The sequence below is a fragment of the Ceratotherium simum genome, chromosome 14, assembly GCF_057802395.1.
Source record: "Ceratotherium simum simum isolate JZ-2026a chromosome 14, ASM5780239v1, whole genome shotgun sequence".
NCBI classification, from domain to species: Eukaryota; Metazoa; Chordata; class Mammalia; order Perissodactyla; family Rhinocerotidae; genus Ceratotherium; species Ceratotherium simum.
The window spans coordinates 46,680,414-46,703,496 of NC_141913.1; the positions used below are offsets into that span (position 1 = coordinate 46,680,414).

Here is a 23,083-nt window from a genome sequence, read left to right on the forward strand (position 1 = left end):
GAGACAGTCTGGGAGATTAGCAGAACTTTTGGTGCAAGTGTGCTGTCATGCACCTTTTTAAATGATGGTGAGTCTCTTATGTTTATATGCATATTCTCTCTCTCTCTCTTTCTATATATATATATATATATTTTTTTTTTTTTTTTTTTTTTAAAGCACCCACCCAACCTGGATCCTAGTCACGCTTATAAAATGTATGGTAGGGCGTAATTTTTCCCTTTAATCTGACACTTCTTTAGAGAAAGTTGTGAAATAAAATATTACATCTCCCTTTTGTTTCTGTCTTCCTACTTTACTGCAGTGATGATCATTAGTTAAGGGTGTGAAAATATTGTCCACTTTGCACAGTGAATTGCCATATGGTATCATTTTCATTCTTTTAGCATTAGTTAGAGCTCATTCTGTTGTCATTAGGCCTGCATTATTTGGGAATAGAAAAAGATCTTTTTATTTAATTAATCTCAATGTAGGAAGAGAATAGATTTGTATCCTTCTAAAACTCATCTTTTAGCTATGGCGATATTAGCTCTCTGCCATAATCATATTACCCTAGCAACAGGTGAAAAAAAAATCAGTTTCTTATATCTTTTTTGGCTTAGAACTTATTTGTGATTGCTCAAGGTTTTAAGAGAAATGTATTTAAATTGGTTGCATATTCTGCTCTACTGCTGGTTAGTTGTTAGAGAAGGATGGTTTCTCACTTTGTTCTATGTTTGGCATCAAATGTGCATCCAAGAGTTAAAAGGCACTTAAGTTAGAGTTTGTGTATTAATGCTGTGTGCTAGAAATGTACTTCATTGCTGGTTTTATGAGACTTATTTTTGGCCACTGAGATTGATATTTTATTAGTATACTTTATTCTATTATTATAATTTATATTTATTATAATTTTATGTTTTAAATTTTATGTTTTAATATATTTATAATTAACATTATAAATTTATTATAATACTTTAGTATTTTTATTTTTCTATTAGATATTTTCTTAGTATAGTTTACTATATACAGTTTTATAAAAGTTTTCTATGTGATTTAATGAAAAACTTTTTATGTAAAAATGACATTGAAAACTTAGTTCAAAGCATATTAAAATACATATCTATTGATGATTTTAGTAACGTGCTAAATTGGAAGGTGGAATGGCAGTGAGGACAGGGTTTGAGGGCTTGCTGCATGGCATGAACTATTCATTATCTCATTTATCCTTGAAACAGGCTCATGAGGTAGACGCTGTTACTAATCCCATTGTACAGATGGGAAAGGAAGCTTAGGAAAGGTTAAGTAATTTATTACCGCAGGTTCTAAGCTTGTAGGTGGCAGAAGGAGGGTTCCCATTATGACTCCCCAGGTGCTATGCTGAACGGCTGCTCTTTGCAGAATAGAAAAGCTTGGTATTTCAAAAATTGCTTAATTTTACTCTCACTGAATCTTTCAATGTAGATATGGAAGAGTTCACAAATATATGACTTTGCATCCTATCATCCCTTTCATTTAGGCGTTCAGTCTTGGTTAAAGTTGGTGCCATCATTACATGAACATGTGTTTGTAGTTTTGGAAGAATGTTGAGTGTAATAGTCTTTCTCCTCAGCTGGGACCTAATGTTTTACTGGAGCGAGTTAGTTGTGGTTAATAGCACTGTGGGGTAGTTAATCACGCAGATCTTCCTGTGGAGTCATGGAATGCTTTGAGGGGCCTGTATTTCTTAGAGACTGCCTGGGATGTGTTTGGGGGCTGAATGGATTGTAGCCAAGAGTGGGCTTCCTGGGAGACGGAGGATCTTCCTGTGGAAAGACAGTTTCAGAAATCTGGAGAAATGCACGCAAGAGAGGCCTCTGCCTGACTCCAGGAGTTATCTGAAATCAGAGGTTCTCAAGGGAGAGAGAATAATCAGAATCAGAGTTTTGTCTGATGGTCTGGTTGTGGGGGGTAGGGGTGTGGAGAAGTGGGTAGGACCTGGGTGGGGATCAAGGATATTTTGAAATTCCTTAGGTAATTGTGATACCTTCCCACTCACACTCCTCCTACGCTCCTCCCCTCTCTTGGCCCCTTGAAGTTCTGCTCTAAAGGAATTAAGTTAGTTGACAGCTGAGGGATAAGCTATTTAGGGTATTCAACTCTTTTAATGCTGAGAGTTTGTAAAAGCTGCCTAACAGGATGATGAGACTGGAGAATAACTTCAATTTAGGAGTTAATATATTTTTTTTAAATAGGTAGAAAATAGCAAGTTTTTTATCTTGGGCATTTCCATTTTAAAAATTTACTTTAAAAATGATTTCTTTGATCTTAGTTTATAATTTATTTCAGTTAAACTATTTTAGCAGGCCTAATTTATTTTTGAATCCTGAGCAAGAACTTGGAAAGCCCCAGACTTCCCAGTTCTACCTGAACCGAAATAAAGTTAGAGATGCAGAGAAGGAGCTGTGAGATTTGGCACTCTAGATTCAAAGACGCGAGTGACCAATTTCCACTTCTGAAATTTACTGACTGATCCATGAGGGACAGAAAACGAAGAAAAATAAAACCTTTCAAGAAAGATTAATAAGTTATTTTAAAAATGTGACTCAAATAAGACTATAAAATATTCAAAATTTTGGTTATAGCCAAAGAGATTTTTTTTTTCAGATTCTTAGGAAGATTTGCTCCTAGGTGTGAAATGTATGTATCTGGTCAGATATCTGTTGCAGCCATTTTAGGAGACATTTTTCTGAAAACTCACCAGAGGTCTTCACAAACAAGGTCAAAGGGCTTTAAATATGTATTTATATATGTCCAGTTATATAGTCTAAAGAAGACCTGGCTTTCTCTATTAACTCCGTTTATTGTCATGGTGTGCATGTTTTCTGATTACACTGTATGATAGGGCATGTTATTGCACATTCCATAACCCAAAATCGAAGGATGTGCAATAAAATTAATAACACGAAGCAGTAGGCGAATGTGTTAAGTCCAAGTAATCAGGTCAGTAGGCCCGTCTCCGGAAGTCTGTTGGGATTTAGGGGCTGGTGGGGCTAGAGCTGGGCTGCTAGTGGTCCCAGTGGAGGGTCCCCGACAGAACCAGTCGCCCGGTGATGAGAACCCAGGAGATTAGACCAAACAGCAGACCACAGAGCTTTGTGGTAGATCCCCGAACAGCTACCAGGGCATCTCTTGGGAATGCAAGTCTGTTTGTGATGGCTGGACCCTCCCTGCGTATGTAAGGTGGAGTCTGCAAGCCCTCGGCCTGCTCGCCTGGGCTTTCTCCACAGCCGCCTCACCATGCCTTTTCCTATGGCTCCAGCAATATGGAGCTGGGTATAGTCCCTTCACACACCCCATATTCCTCCTTGTCTTTGCCACTTCAGTTCTCTTTGCCTGGACATCCCTTTCCTTGCCTCCTTGCCTGGTTAACTCCCGTTTGGATGGAGCTAGTTGTGGCCAGCAGAAGTGCCCCTGCCGCCGCGCGCCCCCTCTGTATTCTTCGTGCGCCTCTGACCACCACCGTCATAACGCCCATCATGCGGGCATCCTCTCCTTATTTTTTCTGCCTTCTTCGACAGAGTGTAATCTCGAGGGCAGGGAGATCCTGGGGAGTAAACGCAGGGGCTCAGTCAGTACTGTGGAAAGAGTTAGTCAGTGTGCTGCGGCCTCCCGTGGTGTGCGGTCAGTTAGGCGTTGGCACCTTCAGTGTGGCTGGTTACTCGCACTCCTTTTTGTAACCATAGAGCGCACCTTTAGTTTTCCCCGGCCGCCTGGCAGATGCGAGCCTTGGGCCAGAATTACCGGCCAAAAGGGAATGGATCAGTGTGGGCTTATTAACCAGGTGTTAGAAAATCACGGTCTGCCGATACGATACACAAGAGCTTGTACTCTTGTGCTTGAAGTACAGCTCCTGTGCTTCTCGTTTCTGAGCAGTCAGTCCCCTGCAAGGCGTGCTAGCAATAACTGGTTAGAGCTGGGTGCTCACCGCCACCAGTGACTAAGATGTTTACAGACGATCAGGCATCTGCAGTAAGTTGCCCACCAGGGCTGCTCTTATTTTGGAGTCACTTCCTCCCTGGTCGTTTCCTGTTTATCTCTGGAGGCAGGAGGTAGAGGCTCCCTTGACGCTGGACTGGCGCTGTTGCCAGACAGGAGAAATATGAGACTTAGGCCTGTCTCCGTCTGCTTTGGGTGACTGTACCGGGACTTGCTGGCTTAAGAACATTTCTTATTAAAAACATCGCCAGCAGCCAAGAACTTAACTTCCCTCACTGTCGCAGACAAGCAGTTTTCCTTCTCTCTGCTTCCACTGCCCCAGCCCATTGTCCCTGACATCAGGATTACAGGACATTTTTCAGAATTTAACCCTTGTGCCAAAGGCTGCCTTAGAACCGGGGAATCCTTCCCTCCGCCTCAAGGTCGGGGTGTGGGTTTTTAAGCTGTCACCCAAGTTCTGAGTGTGAACAAACTCTTGTTTGGCAGGAGAAGAGCCAGAGCCTAGGGAGAGACTGGAGCAGGGAGGAAGATTCTATCTAATTCATTAATTCAGCAAGTCCACATTAATGCCCGTGTGTGCTGAACACGGATCTGCAAATAAGAGTTGGAAGGATTGTTCAGGGAGAAAGAGGGGTTCCACGAGTTGTATCTTTTCTTCTTGTTCACTCAGAGCCAAGTAATTGCAAAACTGGAACCAACACCAAGAAGACAAACAGAAGAGCCTTTCAGTAGCTGCCCGTCGGTTTGTTCTCACACCGTGGTGCAGACAGCTTCCTGGGACCTCTCCCCGCTGTCCCATGAACTCTCCCACCTCAGATCTGATAGTCGATTATACCCAGGAGCAGTACCTCGTTAATAGAGTTTACTGAGACAGCTGGGAAAGTCAATATGTGATGTAGGACGAAGGAGAAAATAACCTGTCATCAGTCAATTTTCATGTTAGCTTTTTTGATGTTTGTGCTTGCTTGTTACTTTTTAAAGTGATCTACAGATTTCCTACAGATCACCTGATAAAAACGGTGATTATCTTTAAAAGGAGTGACTAGTTCCTCTTTTCTTTTGATTTGTGGAAATTAATCTTAGAAAGATTCTACTTAGGTCTTCAGGCAGTATATTTTAATTTTTTGTTCTGTAGTAATATTTGTCCTTTTGTTTTATAAAGTAATGATTGTAGGGGAGAAATCTTTCACAACAACCTCTATTTAGACTGCTTTTTAATTAAAAAGGGCAAAAAGATTGTATTAAAAATCACATTAGAAGGAAAACATGCTATATATTACTTCTAGTGGTCCCTCGTTAAGGACTGGATTCTCTGAGAACAGAAATAATAGAGAAATAGTGTGTCACTCATCTGTAGGCATACATTTTAGGAACCAAGGGGGCTTAGAACATAGGACAGACCCTTATAAGTAGAAGAAAGGGAACAAAACTGAGTCAGACCCAGAAGAATTTGGCAGCAATTTTTTTCATCCTCATGTGGTCGTTGATTCCTGAATGTCCAAGAGTCAGCGAAATACGGCGGCGCATGGTCCACAGCACCTGTCAGGTCTGTTTTTCTCGTTGTGAATTGTGAAGGAGAGAGAATGATGATTAATCAGGATTTACTGTGTGAGGGCCTGTAATGGAGTGGACGGCAGGAGGGAAGAGGCCTGGGGTCTGCTTAGGGTCTGTAGCAAGACCCCCAAAGTTCTGCTGCACATCACTACTGGTCCTCGGGGGGTAGACGCGGAGGTCCCAGGCTGGCATGTGCCCGTGGTAACCCCACGGCGCTCTGGTAGGCATCTGTGAGTTTCATTGCCGTGGTTCTGGCAGCTTCGTTAGAAAGGTGGCCTTTCCTTCAGCACTTGCAATGCTTTTCCGATTGCCAGAATGTCTGACATGGCTCTGAGTATAGAGACTGGGGGGAACGCGTTTCTTTCCTGTCTGCTCTGCGTTTGGCATTTTGTTATTCTGCATTTATCTCAGTTCTGTGTCTTATTTTTTGAATTGTACAATGTCGTTGGCAAACCAGATGGTCTCATAACCAGAGAGTTCGGAGACTGGTTTTACATTGTTGTTTTAAACAAGCGTAGCAACAAGCACGTACTCATCCTTACGAACACTGTTCATTTCAGAGTTGTCACCCCAGTAATCTAGACACAGTACAGCGGTATTGCTGGTACTCAAGACATGCTGAGCATGTCATAGGAAAAAGAAACCATTCTCCTTACTTTATAGTTGTGACTTGTTTTTACCTAGATTAATGACCTACTTTGTTAAGTAGATTTGGTTCTGAATGATCGAGACTTGGCTCTGTTTTCTATAGAATGTGAGACAGTGGTCTAAATCAGGGTTAGCAAACTATGGTTCACGTGTTTTCGTAAATAATTTATTGAAACACAGCCACGCCCATTTGTTTACATATCGTTGTCCCTGGCGGCATTTGAGCTACAAAGGTGGAGTTGAGTATTTGCAGCAGACTTTATGGCCTGCAAAGCCTGAAATATTTACAATTTGGCCCTTTACAGAAAAAATCTGCCAACCTCTGGTCTAAATTTATTCTGTGTTTAAATATTTCCTCCAAACCACTCAGTTCCAATTTGTAGAAACCTGGATGGTTTAGTACTCAAAAATTATTTTTCTTGGTGCTTTCACACGTGTGTAGATTGAGTTTCCTGTACTATGCTCTCTGAATACCCATTTATTTGTATATTCTTAGGTATAGTGAGACTGGAACTGGAAAATCTCACTAGTGTCCTGGACACTAAATTCTCTCAGTAAGGACTTTAGAATTTATGACCCACAGTATTCCAGACTTCAGGCATAAGGCTTCTTAAATGTGTAAAAGACCAGTTTCTAAGAGAGCATGGGTGGTTTGGATGAGCAGGTTTATTTCTTACGACTTACCTTCTATAACTGTGGGTAATATTTATATAAAAGGAGTGAAAGCTTTCCAGTTTTGTGGGCACACACTGACTATATTCAGATCTAACGTGAATAGGTGAAGAAACTTAAATACCTATGAAGCGTTAGTTTTATTTATCCTGGTGAAAAGTTTCAAGAATTCTCAGAGCGAAAATTATACCTTTTATTATTTATAGGTATGCTAATGGTGTTACATATTTCTTTACTTAATTTCTTTTTTTTTAAGTCAACTTTATTGAGTAATAATTTATGGATAATCTTAGTACCTTTGTGTAGAAAAGCTAATTTGTTTTCTAGGAGACATATTAGACTACAGATTTTTAAACCTGTTCAGATTATCAGTCTGTGCTATTTCTTTACTTTTTTTAAGTCTTTAGTTTGTCTGAGTACTTGCGTGTTATAGGAATAACGTGCAATTCTGAAACCATTCAGAACAGGTCATTCATTCATACTTCAGGGATGTTTAACTTTTAACCCTGTTTGTTCTTCTGTATGTACCTTTCTTTTATTCTATAAATATTTATCAAATTGCATAGCATTTGCTATGGGGGAGTGCAAATAAAGTGTAAAATATAATTCTTGCCACGCACATGCTTACCAAGTTGGGTAGAAAAAGAAAGCATAAATATTTTAAAAGCTAAAACTAGTATGAGTTGGGTATAAAACAAGAGTTTTAGAGGAATCTCAAGTTGGTATATAATTAAATACTGAATGAAAGGTGCTTTCAGTTCAGATTTCAGCTCAGTACTTGTTGAGGCCCTGTGAATGGAGTGAGCAATAAAATATAGTTGAGCCTTTAAAGAGATCACAGGAGGATATAATGAAATTAAAAATTAAAATTGCATGTGATGCGTGGAAGAGAAGAATTGGACTTACATCTAAGGGACAAGGAAGTGGAGATTTGAACATCACAGTTTCGTGGGGATCAGCAGGGTTTGGGAGGTACCAGGAAAGGACACAGGTATTTGGAGGCTGTACAAGAGGAATTCGCAGTGTGTACAGAGCAGAAAGAAGGGTATGGATGTGGTACAAACCAGCATGACAAGCTAAGTGACTATCAACAACTAGTTGTGGAGCGTGATGTGCTGGAAAGGGTATGAAAGGAGGTTAGCATTGGTGAGGTAGGCAAGACCAAAGGCCTTACTCTCTGAAGCTACTGAGAACACCAGATGGGTATTAGGCAGAGAAGTGACACTGAGATGTGCATTTCCAATGGTTTGCTCTGGTAGCTATGGGATATGGGTGAAAAAGGAGAGGCTGGTGGCTGGAGAGGTCAGGAAGGCCCACCAAGGAGCTGAGGGGTCAGCAGGCTGGAGGGGTGGAATGGGCTTCAAGGAGAGGGAAGGCTGTCTCAGAACAAAGGTGGAAGGTATCATTGTCTTCAGAAGATGTGATATGTTGCTTTGAATGGAAAGTTTTTAAAGTCCTGGGAATTTTGACTATAGTCAAAATGTCAAAATGATGGGTTGAGGATTAGATTGTGGACAGTCTCAAAAGCCAAGAAGTTTGAACTTTGCCTTAGACATAAGGAGAAACAGCACAGTGAAAACCGCATTGCTTCTGAACACACGTACGCTGTCCTCTCCCTTTATAAGGGGTGACTCTGTGTCCCTCCATCTGTAGCTCCATCCAGTCCCTTCTTGACCAATCGAGGACATCACAACCATATTTGTCCCCTCTCTCCTGCATCTTCAGCTTTTCCCGGATCATTCTCAAAATCACAGAGCTTGCCATGGTACCTCTTATGGTAATAAAACAACCTTCCTAACCCCACTTCCTCTACTGCCTTTTTTCTCTGCCTCCCTTTATGACAGATCTCCTTGAAATCGTTTTCTATGCTTGTACCCCCCACTTCTCTCCTCCCGTTTAGGTTTTTATCTTGCCACTCCACCAAAACCACTCTTGTCGAGCTCCCCAGTGACTTCCATGTCACCAAGTCCAGGGGTCTTGGCTTTCTCAATTGTCGTCTTACTTGGCCTGTCTGAAGCACTTGTCTGCAAGGTCCTTCTTAATGCTTTCTTTGCTATGCCTCCAGAACACTATTTTCTCTTGGTTCTCATCCTGCCTCACTGATAGCTCTTCTCAGTCTTTCTCATCTTTAGCCTGTAAATGTTGATGTGTTCGTTTATTCTCAGAAAGTTCTCATCCAGGCCAATGACTTTAAAAGCCATCTGTATCCTAATGACTTGCAGGTTTATATATCTGGCCTGGACCTCTCCCCTGAGTTCCAGACTTGAATCTAACTACCTATTTAGCATCTCTACTTAGATCTCTAGTGAGCTTCTCAAACTTAATATATCCAAGACGTAACTCTTCATTCCTCTCCTTCCCTAACCCTACTTCTCCCCTACTTGCCCGGTTAGTAACTGGGAACTGTTCTACAGGTGCCCAGTCCAAAGAATTGGGAGTGATACTTGACTCCTCTTTTTCTCTCCTTGGTCACCCACATTCAGCCCATCCACAGATCCTACTGGCTCTCTACCTTTGAGATAATATACCAAATCCAGCCATTTATCATCACCTTTACTTTCCAAGCCCGGGGCATGTAATCTCTCCCCCGAATCATTACAGACAGCCTTTGCATTGGTTCCCTGCTTCCACACTTGGCAGCCAGAGTGAACCATCTAAAATATGTCGGCATATTACTTCTCTGCTCAACCCTTGAGTGTCCTCCCATCACACTAATGGACGATCCAGAGCCCTTACCACAAGGCCCTATAGTCTGCTGTCTGATGTTACTTGCCTTTCTCCCCTGCCATCATCTACAGAAAACTGCAGAAAGGATATGATTGGGCAGTTCCCTAGGGAAATACAAATGGCTTGGGAATCGATGGATAGATGTCCAACATCACTAAGCATTGAGGAAAAACAAAGTGAAGTGCAGTAGAGTATTTTATTTTACCTATCATGTTGGCCGAGTTGAAGAGTGATGATCTGGTGTTGAAGACTCTTGATGAATGAGCCCCGACTTACATCTGTGGTGTCCTTTTTGAGGACAGTTTTGCAGAAGTGTCAAAGAGCCTTAACATTTTTTACAACTTCTAAACTACAAAGACTACTTTCAGAAATTTATACAAAGGAGATAGTTGGTTGACTACAGAAATTTTTATCTGTAATTACTGAAAAGTTGAAACAATCTAAATCATTAATAGAAGATCGTTAAATTATGGTCCATTTAGACAATAGAATAGTATGATGTATTAAGAAGAATGTAGAACCATCAAAATATGTGTAGCTGTGTGTGTTTTACAGTGAAAAAAATCAGGTTCCAAATCAATATGTATAATATAAACTCATTCTTATAAATACACATGAATATGTATATTCAGAAAAGAAATGGGAAGGCTGTATAGCTGGAAATTGGCAGTGGTTACTTCGGTTGGTGAGATTAGAAGCAATCTTTAATTTCTCTTTGATTTTGTAGTAAGCATTTGTTATTTTTATAATCGGAAACAATTAGAGAAAGAAAATGAAGGCTGCAGTATTGAGATGCACCATATATATTTCACTTTGAAATGGAAGCTGCCCGGCAGGAATTCCTTCAATTTCCTGGTCCCTTCCTCACCCGCCCACTGCTCACTGTAATAAGCATTGCACCTGTCTGGATGGCGCCTTATCTCCCACCACACAGGAAGACTTCTTCCTTCTGTCTGAATGCCTCCCTGCTCACTGATTCATCTCTGGCCTCCGTCCTCAGTATCTTCGTTTCTTACAGGCTCTTATCACTATTTAAACATGCCCATGTCTCACCCTTCCTCCAAAAACAAGCAGTGCTTGCTCTGTGGCCAGCACTTTATTCTAAATTTGTTACTTTATGATTACTTTGTAGATCTTGCTCATATTTTTCCAGTAGATAATTGTGTATTCCGTTATTCTTTCCTTTATTCATTTGTACAATAAATATTTACTCAGTATTTTCTGTATGCTGAATGCCAGGATATAGAGATGAAAGATTCACAGCTTCTATTTTCAGGGAGTTTACAAGGGAGTGAGATGTGTCCTGAAATAAAAATAAAAAAACCAAAAACTTGTAGAGGCCAGAGTTTTTCTTTGGAGGAAGAGGTACACGGTATGAGTAGGTGTTTTATCTGTTAATTGAACATTTTTTACCTTGATACCATTAGTCATTAGAGAAATGCAAATTAAAACCACAGTGAAATACCACTAGCCACTTTTTAGAATGGCTACAATAAAATAAAATGGCAATACCAAATGCTGGGAAGGTTGCGGAGCAATTAGAACTCTTATCCATTGAGGTGGAAATGCAAAGTACAGCCATTCTGGAAAACAGTTTGACACTTGCTTAGTTAATTTACCATAATGACTTAGTAATCCCATTCCTAGGTATTTTTTTTTTTTAATTTTATTTATTTTTTTCCCCCCCAAAGCCCCAGTAGATAGTTGTATGTTATAGCTGCACATCCTTCTAGTTGGTGTACGTGGGACCCGGCCTCAGCATGGCTGGAGAAGCGGTGTGTCGGTGCGCGCCCAGGATCCGAACCCGGGCCGCCAGTAGCGGAGCGCGCGCACTTAACCGCTAAGCCACGGGACCGGCCCACCATTCCTAGGTATTTACCCAAGAGAATAAGATCATATGTTCACACTAAAAACCTGTATGTGAATGTTTATAGTGGCGTTAATGCATAATTTCCAAAAACTAGAAACAACCTACATGTCCTCCACCTGGTAAACGGATAAACTGGAGCATATGCATACCGTGGGCTGCTACTCATCAGGGAACAGGAACGGACTGCTGAGACACGCAGCAACGTGGATGAGTTGCAAGTGTATTATGCCAAGTGAAAGAAACCAGACTCAAAAAACTATGTGTTATACTAGATGGTTCCATTTATATGACAAGTGGAAAAAGCAAAACTATAGGATAAAACAGATGGTTGCCAAGAGCTGGGTGTAGGAAGAGGGGTTAATTATAAAGCGGCTCATGGGAATTTTGGGGGGTGATGGAACAGTTCTGTCTCTTGATTGTAGTGGCAGTTACTCAACTGTAACCATTTGTCAAAACTCATAGAACTATACATTAAAAAGTGTGGATTTTACATTTTATAAATTATACCTCAGTAAAGCTGACTTAAAATTTTTTTGAGGGAACAGAAAAAAGTTATTTTGATATGTGGTATATTCCCATGGTTCAGAACTCCAGACAATATGAAGCAATACAGTGAAAAGCCTCATTTCTATCTTTGCCACCCATAATCACTAGGTTTCTTATGTATCTTAAAGTTTCTCTATGCAGGTATCATCATATATGCACATATGTTCTCATTTTTACCTGTTTCTAGCACAGAACACAGCTTATTAGTATAATTTTCTGCACCTGTTCATTCTCCTTATAATATAGGTTATAGTTCTTTTCACATCAGTACATTGAGATCTTTCATTCTTTTCTACAGCTGCATGACAAGAAGGTTGTTGTATGAGGGCATATAATTTATTTAATCAATTCTCATGTGACAGACCCAGATTTTTTTCCCATCTTTTCCCATTATACACAGTGCTGCAGTGAATAACCTTCTACTATAACACTGTGTCGAAAACACACATTTGTTCCAATGCAGTTGATGTATCAGGAAACGACTGGAGCGTGACATGAATCCTTCGAGTTTGCTCACGTGTGATTTCACCCCTCGCAAACACTAGGTGAGCACAGAAGCCTGTGGAATGGAGTTGTATAGGAACCCACACAAAACACACTCATGCACACACCTCAGACTTCCACCGGGGACCTCATCTCCCCATGGGTTGAGTCACGCCAGTCCACACCTGCTGTTACAACCTCCCCCCTCCCCTCCAATTCCAGATAACCCTCCTTCCACCACTTCACAGAAACTCCACAAGCCACAACCCTCTGACGCCAACTTCCACAAGCAAACTGCAGGCCTTTTTCAAGGTAAACTTTATCTGTGTATATCTTAACCATTTAACATGTGTAAAACCATACTACTGTTTTCGTTAAATGTGTCACTGACAGAGGTTTTGAGTGTTAGGCCCCTAACTTCATTTTTGCTGGAAGCCCTTTGGGTTTTATTGCCTGATTTTGCACAGTGCAGTGATTTATAAACACGTTATATGTATGTTGTGTTATAGGAGGACTGTGCCACGTGTGGGTATATCTGTAGAATAGATTCCCAAGTGGAAGGGTCCAGAGTTTTAGGAATTAAATTCTAAGAGTTTGCTGGATGATATGTTTAAATGATATAGTTGGTTTGGTTTTTTCTTTTTCATAAAAAATGTTATGATAGAGCTGAAGAGTGTGTGTCAGTGTGGTTTGGGAATAATGCCGCTCCCTTTAATCTTAAACTTGTGGGTGTTTTTGGATGTGTGATGGCCGTTAGGGAGGCTGTTTGCATGTTGGTACAAGGCAGAGCCTCATGGAGGCAGGAATCTCAGGAGAAGGTGGAGGAGTGGGATGTCCGGCCAGAGGGATTTGTGAAGTGGTGACTGTTCTAACTTCTTCAAAATCACCTGACATGGCAAGAGGCTTTCAAGCCAAGAGACAAGAAGGGGCTAGTTGTCAGAATGGGAAATGTCTGATTGGGAGAGAGCCCATGGCAATCGAAGACACATTCACCAAGTGCCATCCAAAAAGAATGGCTTTCAGAGGCCTTTTAAATCCCAGAGCTCCAACCTGAGCCCAAGGCTCGGGCATTCCGAGCAGAGGAATTTGGTAAGAGGAGCTAAAGCTTTCTTTCGTAAAGGATGTGAAGATCAAAGAGAGAAAAATTGGAGATTAGGGAGAAAGTTGGGGAAGTGTACTCAAGTGTTTGTTTTATGTGATATTTTACTCTAAAGATTTGCAAAACTTTTTGGACCCTGCCAGCTTATTAGTTCACTATTTCTTTAAAGAGTTGTATTTAAAAACAAACAAAATAATTCATAATAGAATAGAAAAATAGGTTTCTTTTCTGATTCTAGTTAACTGTAAAAAGTCCACTCAAGGCCCTGGTTCCCTCAAGACCAGCTTACACCTCATTGGTGCCAGGAGGAAGTAAATGACCTTAGAAGTCTTGAAAACAGAGTGATGATAGACTTTACATTTTCTTAATACTGTTTTTTTCCCTATTGGTTTGATTGATAAAAATTGCTTTCTGTATCAAAGCAGTATCAACTATTATAATATTGAAGATAGAAGTTATGAAAATAAATTAGGTAAAGCACTTTTAGATAAGTTAGTATTTAAAATTTAACAAAGAAGAAAGTCATTTGTTTTGTTAGGTAATGTGAACATGGCAGGTTTGATCTGGAAACCGGTGTTTAAACCTGTAATTTTCTTGTCACCAGTGATTTTGAAACCCTGCTCCATTGTTGTGGGATTGCACAGTTTATTTCTGCATTTCTTATAAAGATGTTGAAAAAGAAGAAGATCTCACACATTGTCGACTCTTTTTGAAAGTAGTAATTATTGATTCAGCTAAGCTGCTCTTCATTTAATTTATTATCTACTGAAGATTTCTTTATTGATTTTTCTCTATTAAAATTTTGATTTGATATTAATATAACTACAGAAAACAAGAAATAGCATATTAAATCCTTCACCTTAGTAGAAAATCCAGTTCACATTTTTCTGAGGTCTCTTGCCCTGTTCTGTGGTTAGAAAGATATATTTCTATTTTCTACCTCCTTTATGATTATTTGCTGCAACTGTCTTGCTTTTAGAAAGATGTCTTGTGTTTGGACTCTTCCAGGTGATCTGAACATTGTCTATCTTACAGGTACAAAATTCAACAGGAATTAGAATTAGTAGATATTTAAATACCTTTATTGAAGCATAGTAGAACGATTCATGACTCTTCTTTTCTTAAAGCTTTATTTTAAAAGAAACCTCTTATTCATTCTCTGGCTACATAAATGCTAATCCAGGAGCCTAGGGATGGTCTGTTTTATGCAATCAACAGTTTTTCTGAAGGAATACCTCTGGGAAAAGGGGCAGTGTGTCTCAGAGGCACTAGTGGTTGTTGGCTTTGTTCTCTTGTTCTCTTTTTCCCCAGAGATGATTCTCATAATCTGGGGTGTATGTGCCTATATCCCAGAGGTGACGTGCTTAGGAAAACAATAACAGCAATGGTAGGACTTGCGTCTTTAATTTGGAGGAGAAACTTCCTCCTTGGCCCTTGTCTGGATTCAAGACCCTTTGAACACCTGCCAGACTGATTTGTTTTATAAAAGACAGTGTTATCCACCAATTTAAAATGAAACTTGGATATGTAACTTTACTATTATTAATAAAAGAACATTTATTGAGGATTTTTCTGTGTCCCAGGCACTGTGCTAACCCTTTCATGCCCCTAGTCCCCCAGCGCCCTCTGAGGAAGGCGCTGTGGTGATCCCCACTCTACACTCTGGGGAGTGGGTATCTGTGGAAGTCGAGGAACTTTCCCTGGTCACATCTGTGAGCGGTCGAGACAGTGTGCCAGCCCATCTCTGGGACTCCAGAGCCAAACTCAAAACCTCTTAAACAGATTTGCCTGCCAGTTTGAATAAGGATGTGTTTGTCAGATGATGAATGTAAAAATAATTATAAAAATATTTATCATTTCTTTATCACTTAGCTCACAATTGCTTATCTCTTCTTGTTGCCAAAAATAGTAATGCTATTTCACATGAGAACTTATTTCTACTTCAGCCTTATTTTTAATGAGGGTTGAGCCAAATTTTGTTCCATTCATGAGGCTGACAGTTCTTTCTTGATTTAATTTCCTTGTGATATGACATTGTTTAATTCCAGACTGCAATGCATATCGTACCCAAAGAATTTGTTTTAAAGTTAAGCCACTAATTTTACTTCAAAGGTTCCACGTGGGGATCTGTTGAATTAACATAATTATGTGTTACTAAAGAGGGAAACCTTTAACTTTGATTTTTATATCTCTTGATAGCTTTCTTTTGCTCTCTCTCACTGAGGTCCCTCCACCCCATACACAAATTCACGCGTGCACACAGATACACACACACACACACACACACACACACACACACACACAAAAAAAAAACATATACCAACAGGCAACCTCCATAAAGAGGTTTTGAACTTTTGTGTTCTTGAAATAACCAAATGATATTATTTAAAAGAAAAGACCTTCTGGAAAACTCTTCCCTCATATAAGGAGTAATTACTTAATCATTTAGGGGGAAAAGTTAAAATGTTTAAAATTAACCAGAGATTTAACTTAAAATGGCACATTGGATAAGGTAACATATTCTTTCTAGATATAACAAATTAACTAATGGCTTTATTTGGTATTTACTCAAGAATTATGTTTTTATATGTTATCTGCTTTTTTAAAAATAACATACCTCTTGCAAAGAAAATTTAGGTAATGTTTTCTCTTCAAATATCTGGGTGTTTGTGTTGAATCAGAAACGTAAGTGTTTTTGAGGGAAAATATATGACTTCTTAATCTTATGATAAAGTTTATCCCATTCTCTAGAAAGTAGCCCCTTCGTGGTTACCCCAGCCCTGCCCTCCCTTTTTATTACATTTTACAAAGAATCTTCTAGCGTTGTTACTGTGTTGCTAAACAATCGTGATTAACTTAAACTATTATGAAAGAGTTCTTAATTTTTAAAGCGTTTCTGATTTTGTTCTCTGAAGTGACTTCTCTCTCTTTTCCCCTAATAAAGCAAATGAAAAAACACCCTTGCCGCCAGTGTGACAAATCCTTCAGCTCGTCGCACAGCCTGTGCCGCCACAATCGGATCAAGCACAAAGGCATCAGGAAAGTTTATACCTGCTCGTAAGTCGTAGTTTCTAACGTGGGAGCACAGTGAAAGGATTAAGCTGCAACTTCTCCGAGGTTTTCATATTTCACCATTAACTTGCCGTTCCCCATCCTCTGCTCCCGTTCATAGATTTCATTTCTTAATTATGAAATTTTGTTTTGTTTTAATTTTGTTTTGACATACAATTTCTTGATTGGGTTGTAACACTTAAAAATACTAAAGTAAAAAGGAGCAGTTTCTTGCATCCTCTGTGACATTCCTATGTTCTTATCTCTTATCCAGAGGTATGTATTTTATACTGAGAATTTTGGAGAAGTGATTGATTTCCAGGTGCACGGTTGAATGAGATGCTTTTTGGTCACTATACGTACAGTGAGTTGCCAGCATTGGCAGGCTGATTCAGCTGATTGATTTACTCGGTGATTCAGAGCAGGCCCTGACAGAGCCGGGTCACGGAGTCAGTCCTAGGCTGGACCATTTGCCCCTTGGCTGCAGCCCACCACTCAACGCAGAGCAGCCTTTTCTCAGCACACACTATTGGCTAAGAGACTAAGTGCGAGGGACTGAGTGGACAGTCATGCCACTTGGTGGGTGGTCATGAGTACTTCTTTGTATATGTGAAGACCAGAACTTGTTATATTATCGTTAGTGCAAAAGCTTTATCACCCGCTCAACCAGAACGTACCGAAAGAGAGTTGATATAACAAGGTTACTTACTTTAAGGCACTTCTCATAAAAGAGAGAGCACTAAAGACCCGGAAGCCGTACGGCCCGTGTGCAGTGTGTGCCCATGGTGAAAGCAAGGCTCCGTGTACCGCGTGCTCAGGGAACCGTGAAGGTTGGCTGTCAGATCTGAGGAGCTTTACTGTGTCGTGCTTGCTTAGGGAAAACCCAGGGACGTAGATTCTCCTTCAATGAAATGGAAGCTGGGAGTGATATTGATGAGATGAAAACATTCTGTAAATAAAGTCTAGATGTTGAGACTGCACTGAAAGAGTCAGAGCATTTAGAAGGAAGCCCTGGGCTGAGAAGATGAAAAGGAAGTCTGGCATGGCATATCCCTCATCTCTGATAGGTTTTGTTTATTTCCCCATAAAGTCACTGTAGGCAGTAAAATGCTAGGATTGTCTGGCTGATTTCATTTGTTCTTTGGTGTTGGGGCCGACTCCTGCCACTGACCCAGTAGAGGATCTCTAACATGAAATCATCAGAGTTTGGGACCAATCATTATAAAATCCTCAGAAGCCTGTTTGAAGTCAGCAAATGTGATATAGCCTAAGAGCATGAGAGACTTTTCATCCTCCTTCACTGCGATATTCTTGGTGTCTGCCTTATAGTATCCATAATCACCAAGGTCATTTTACCTGTTTTTGGCCAATTTTATTAAGAAAATTGGTAATTCGTGTCTTATAAAAAAATTGTATTCATAATCTACAGGGGTTTTTTTTGCATAAGGTGAAATGAAAACTTAAATAATTGACCTATTTTGGATATCTGTTCACCGTTTTGTACTGAATGAACACATATGTTTGAGTGCTGTGATTATAATCATGCATATTGCATTTGTGTTTTGATGTGGAATTCGACAGGGCTGGACACCCTGTCCTCTCTTCGTCAGAGCAGAGGGGCTATTAATAATTAACGTCAGCAGGAAGGAGTCAGGGAGGGACCATCTTCATATTAAGTGTCTCTCATGATGTAAATTCTAAAGGAACACTCTGAGTCATTGTAAAGAAAACTTTTGAAATATAATATTCTCCTTTTTAAAATTAAAGCCATCTGGGGGCCGGCTCCGTGGCTTAGCGGTTAAGTGCGCGCGCTCTGATGCTGGCGGCCCGGGTTCAGATCCCGGGCACGCCCCAAGGCACCACTTCTCCGTCCAACCCGAGGCCGAGTTCCACGTATAGCAACTAGAAGGAGGCGAACCTATGACATACAACTATCTACTGGGGCTTTGGGGGGAAAAAAATGAATAAATAAAATCTTTAAAATTAAAGCCATCTAGAATTACGAATTAGGTAATACTTTAACCAAACCTAGAAAATAAATATTCTATCTGAACCAAATTAGGCTGGTCCCGTTAGGACACAAACATTGACAGAAAACTTTTTTAAAAAGGCTGCAGAATTTTTTTCACAAATTGGGAACTATGATTTATAGCAAAATTGCTATTTCGCCTTGGACCACTGGTCTTCATACAGATCATCTTGACCCTTCGGAGCGCACTGTTGGCTGGTGAAGGTCTTTCAGCGACAAGTGCCGTCTTCAGCGTGAGTTACTTTTCGGCAAGTGGATTACCTCCCTGTCTCTGCTCCACAGGCACTGCCCAGACTCCAGGCGTACCTTTACGAAACGGCTGATGCTGGAGAAGCATATCCAACTCATGCATGGTATTAAGGACCCGGACTTGAAGGAAATGACAGAAGCCGCCAATGAGGAGGAAACGGAAATAAAAGAAGATACCAAGGTCAAACATTGCACTTGATCTCTTCATCGTGAAATTGTGTCAACTGGCTTTTCCCATTCATTCTTGCCATTTAAATTTTCCTACAGTTACACAATGTTAAAATTCAGACTATGCATAAAGCTATAAAATAATAGGTAATCTCCCTCTACACCAGTTCTGAACATATCCTTCCAGAAACAGCTTAGGATCTCCTTACATATATAGATTTTAAAATTTTATGTTGACTCATGGAAATTGTCTGTTAGCCAGGAGAGTATAAAGCTAGATTCTTTTTCATTGGCAACATACTGGTTGTGAGAGGTACCTAATAAAAATTAAGTGATTGCTTTTAGCCTCTCTTTGTAATGATGAAAGATAACCTGACAAATTAGTGCCTTATTCTTACATCAGTGGATAGCAAACTTGAGTCAGACAACAGTGTATGTGTTAACCTGTGTACAAGCGTGTGTGTGCCAAATGCTTTTAGAATTAAAACAAAGTTCAGCAGACGTTGGAGAGACTTTCATTGGCACCGTGCTGGTCTGGAATGTACCTGGGTAAAAGCCTCTGTGTGCTTTCAAGAAGTTAACCATTAAGTAAAGGCTCATTTAAATACAAGTCAGACTAGTGTCGCATTAAATTGTAATCCTTTCCTCGAGTGATGGCAGGGGGGGTGGGGTGGGTGGGAGCTAAATTAAACAATGTACGTGCAGGGGCAGCTTCAGGTCCAGGCCTGAAGAGGGGTGAGAGGTGCCCTGTGAACAGGGCCGAGAGGGAGCAGGGAGGAGGGGGAGTCCCTTTGGCTTGGATTTTTGGGGAGCTAGAAGTGAGAGGATTTGATGTGTCAGACCCAGAAAGCTGAGGGGGAAGGAGTATGATGAAGGTGAAGGGGCAGGAAAGGGAAGTTACTAGACCAGGTGAGTCTTGCAGTGGCTGTCCATCTTGGTCAAAGAAAAAGCCAAAGTCCTGACATTTTCTCTCCCACAAGGTGCTTTTCTCTCCGCCCTCCCTCTGCCTCATGTCCACACTCGCCTGGTCACCTGCTCCAGCCCCAGTGGCCTCCCTACTGTCCCCCAAGCGCACAGGCCAGCTCCCACCTCAGGCTTTGCACGCACAGCTCCCCATGTCTGGACCCTTCCTCCGACGTAGTCACATGGCTCACATCCTCTCTGCAACAGGGCTCCGTTGGAATGTCACCTATCACTGAGGCCGTCCCTGACCCAGCCATGTGCCCTAACAGCCCTCCCCTCTCCTGTGCCCTGCTTCGTTTCCCTGCCTCACACACTGTAGATTTATTCCTTCATTGTTTATTCTGCTCCATTGGAGCCTGCCTTCCGTGAAGGCAAGGACTTGTCTGTCCGCTGCTGGGCCCATTGGCTGGAGCGATGCCTGGTAAGACAGGAACTTGGTTCACGTTGGTGGGGTGGATGAAAGGTGTGAGCCTCAGGTGGGGTGGCAGATGCATAGCTGTAAGAAAACCCAGATCCCGAAGCTCCCAGTCCATGTCTTCCTAGCAGCTCTGGAGGCCGAGAGAACTGATCATTTATCACTCCCGGAGCGGAACAGTTTCAACTGTGTCATCTGTCTTTTTCTCATAGGTTCCCAGTCCCAAGCGGAAGTTGGAAGAACCAGTTTTAGAGTTCAGACCTCCCAGAGGAGCGATTACTCAGCCACTGAAAAAGCTCAAGATAAATGTTTTTAAGGTCCACAAATGTGCCGTGTGCGGCTTCACCACCGAGAATCTGCTGCAGTTTCACGAGCACATCCCTCAACACAAGTCGGACGGCTCCTCCCACCAGTGCCGCGAGTGCGGCCTCTGCTACACGTCGCACGTCTCCCTGTCCAGGCACCTCTTCATCGTGCACAAGCTGAAGGAGCCGCAGCCGGTGTCCAAGCAGAACGGGTCCGGGGAGGACAGCCAGCAGGAGAACAAGCCCAGCCACGAGGACGAGTCGCCCGACGGCGCGGCCTCAGACAGAAAGTGCAAAGTGTGCGCCAAAACGTTTGAAACGGAAGCTGCCTTAAACGCTCACATGCGGACACATGGCATGGCCTTCATTAAATCCAAAAGAGTGAATTCAGCTGAGAAATAGCCACAGACCTTCCCTAAGGAAAATCCCTGTCCACATTGGAATAAAAAAGACATTTTTGTTACAAAAAGTCTGCAGTATAATCGAGTTCACAGTACTGTCTAGGCTGTTGCAATATATTCTCCTTCAATGTACCTTCTCCACCTCGTCGTGTATATCCTTGATAAGTATTAAAACAGTATTTGAGTTTAAAAGAGTTTGTATATATTTAAATGAATAACTTTTTATACTCTTTGTTACATGTTTGTATCAGTATTTAGTGGAAAATGTGTTTTTTTTTTTTTCCTGGGTTAGAATTTTTCTTTTTGTACTGTTTATTTACAACAGAGTTCTTAGCAACAGGGGCAGTTCCTGAATTCAAATAAACCATTTTGTATGTTACGGATTTGAATGGGTTAACTAATTACAGGCTAAGATAATGCCTTTTTTAGTGTTTTTAATTTTTAGAATTCACTACATAAATTGTAAGTGATTGTGGGTCTCAAAACACTAGGGACTTTTAAGTGTCTTAGCACCATCCTCAACGTGCCTGCTCTAAGTCAGGGGGTGCACATTGCAGACAGGGCCGCACTCCGTGTGTGGCATTTTTTCCAGGCCATGCCAAACAGTGTTTAAGGCAGCCTTGCAGGTAGCTTCTTTCCCCATAGTGGATAAAAACTTAGGCCAGAAATCCAGCAAGGAATGTGGATTTCCTTAATTCCATCTTAGAACGGGGAAGAAGGGTATTCTAAAGGGAAAAAAACGGGGCTGGTAGTTTTCTGAGCAAATTTGCAAGGCTGGCTTAAAGAGCACAAGGAGATAAAGTTACGAAAGGGCTGGACTACTGTAAAAGTTACAAATATGTAGTTAGACCAATAGATTTATATAGTCAAGTTTTTGTCATGTAATTTATTAACTATTACAAAGACACAACTAAAGATATCAAGTATTTCTCTGGCTCTTGACAGGAAAAAAAATCACAGTTGACTTAACCCTTTGCTGTCTCAAGAGTTGGTGTTTCCTGTTCTGGGTGCTACTGCCAAACGTCCTGGTACTTAGAGCTGGGATGCACAACTTCAACCACCGACTTATCAATGCAGCAGCCTGCGCGTCGCGGCCGTTCAATTAAGCACTGAGCCACCTGGGTTTAGTTCAGTCATTTGAATAAGTCTCTTTCGTATTGGTGGTTCTCCTTTATTGAAGTGCAGCAGAGGTACTCTTCTGTCCCTTCTATTTGTAGTTCTCTGGGAGAGTTATATTTTTTGGGTTTCGTTTTGTGTTTTCTTTTGCATTTTATATCTTGTATTTATCCCTAAACATGTTTTGTACTTTTTTTTTTTTTAAGAAAAGAAATTCTTTTGTGTATATATAGATACTTGCATGATATACTGTAGTCTATGTTTGGTTCCTCAAAGGTCTTGCTGCTGTCAGGTGTCATGCACTACGTCCATCCTAACTGTATTAAACACATTTCATATGTAAATAAACGTGGGACATTTGGCCCTTGTGCTTCTGTGAGAGAGTTATTGATGGTGGGTCTCTGACGTCTTCATGAAGTTTAGGAAGTGATTAATTGCAGGGACAGGCTACAGGATATTGCAAAATTCTTCCCACTCAGAAGAATGACATATTCGTTCTCATTAGCAATCAGCTATTTTGTCACTTTCTTGTTGACTCCATCAGTCCATCGGTATAATCTGAGGGCGTGATTAAGTATTCCTCAACTTGAAAGTCAATTGCTGTTACTTGTTATATTTATACTTGTATTGCTCTAAGTTGTATTCCTAGCACTTTCCTATGTTTCTGCATTTGAACCTTGCAATAAACCTGTGTAGTTGGCTGCACAGGTCTTAGCCTAGTTTTACAGTTGGGGAAGCCAAGCTCAGATTAAGTTCTTTGCCTAAGCCCTCATAGCTGGTAAGTGGCTTTGCATATTAGAACCCAGATATTCTTGCTCTAAATCAGTGCTCGC

The 23,083-nt window shown here is 40.9% G+C and overlaps 1 protein-coding gene across 20 annotated transcripts in view; it reads left to right on the forward strand.

The window, feature by feature from the left end:
* Nucleotides 1-22,620, forward strand: part of ZNF532 (zinc finger protein 532) — a 109,141-nt gene extending 86,521 nt beyond the window's left edge. For 19 of the 20 annotated variants that reach the window (XM_087439287.1, XM_087439281.1, XM_087439292.1 and 16 more), the window contains 4 exons: nucleotides 12,677-12,766; nucleotides 16,498-16,610; nucleotides 18,916-19,063; nucleotides 20,641-22,620. In XM_087439287.1, coding sequence (XP_087295413.1) covers nucleotides 12,677-12,766; nucleotides 16,498-16,610; nucleotides 18,916-19,063; nucleotides 20,641-21,135 — 846 coding nt within the window. In that variant the 3' untranslated portion in view covers nucleotides 21,136-22,620. The remainder of the gene's footprint in view (nucleotides 1-12,676; nucleotides 12,767-16,497; nucleotides 16,611-18,915; nucleotides 19,064-20,640) is intronic. The other variant, XM_087439285.1, reaches the window with a different exon arrangement.
* The last annotated feature ends 463 nt before the right edge of the window (nucleotides 22,621-23,083 follow it).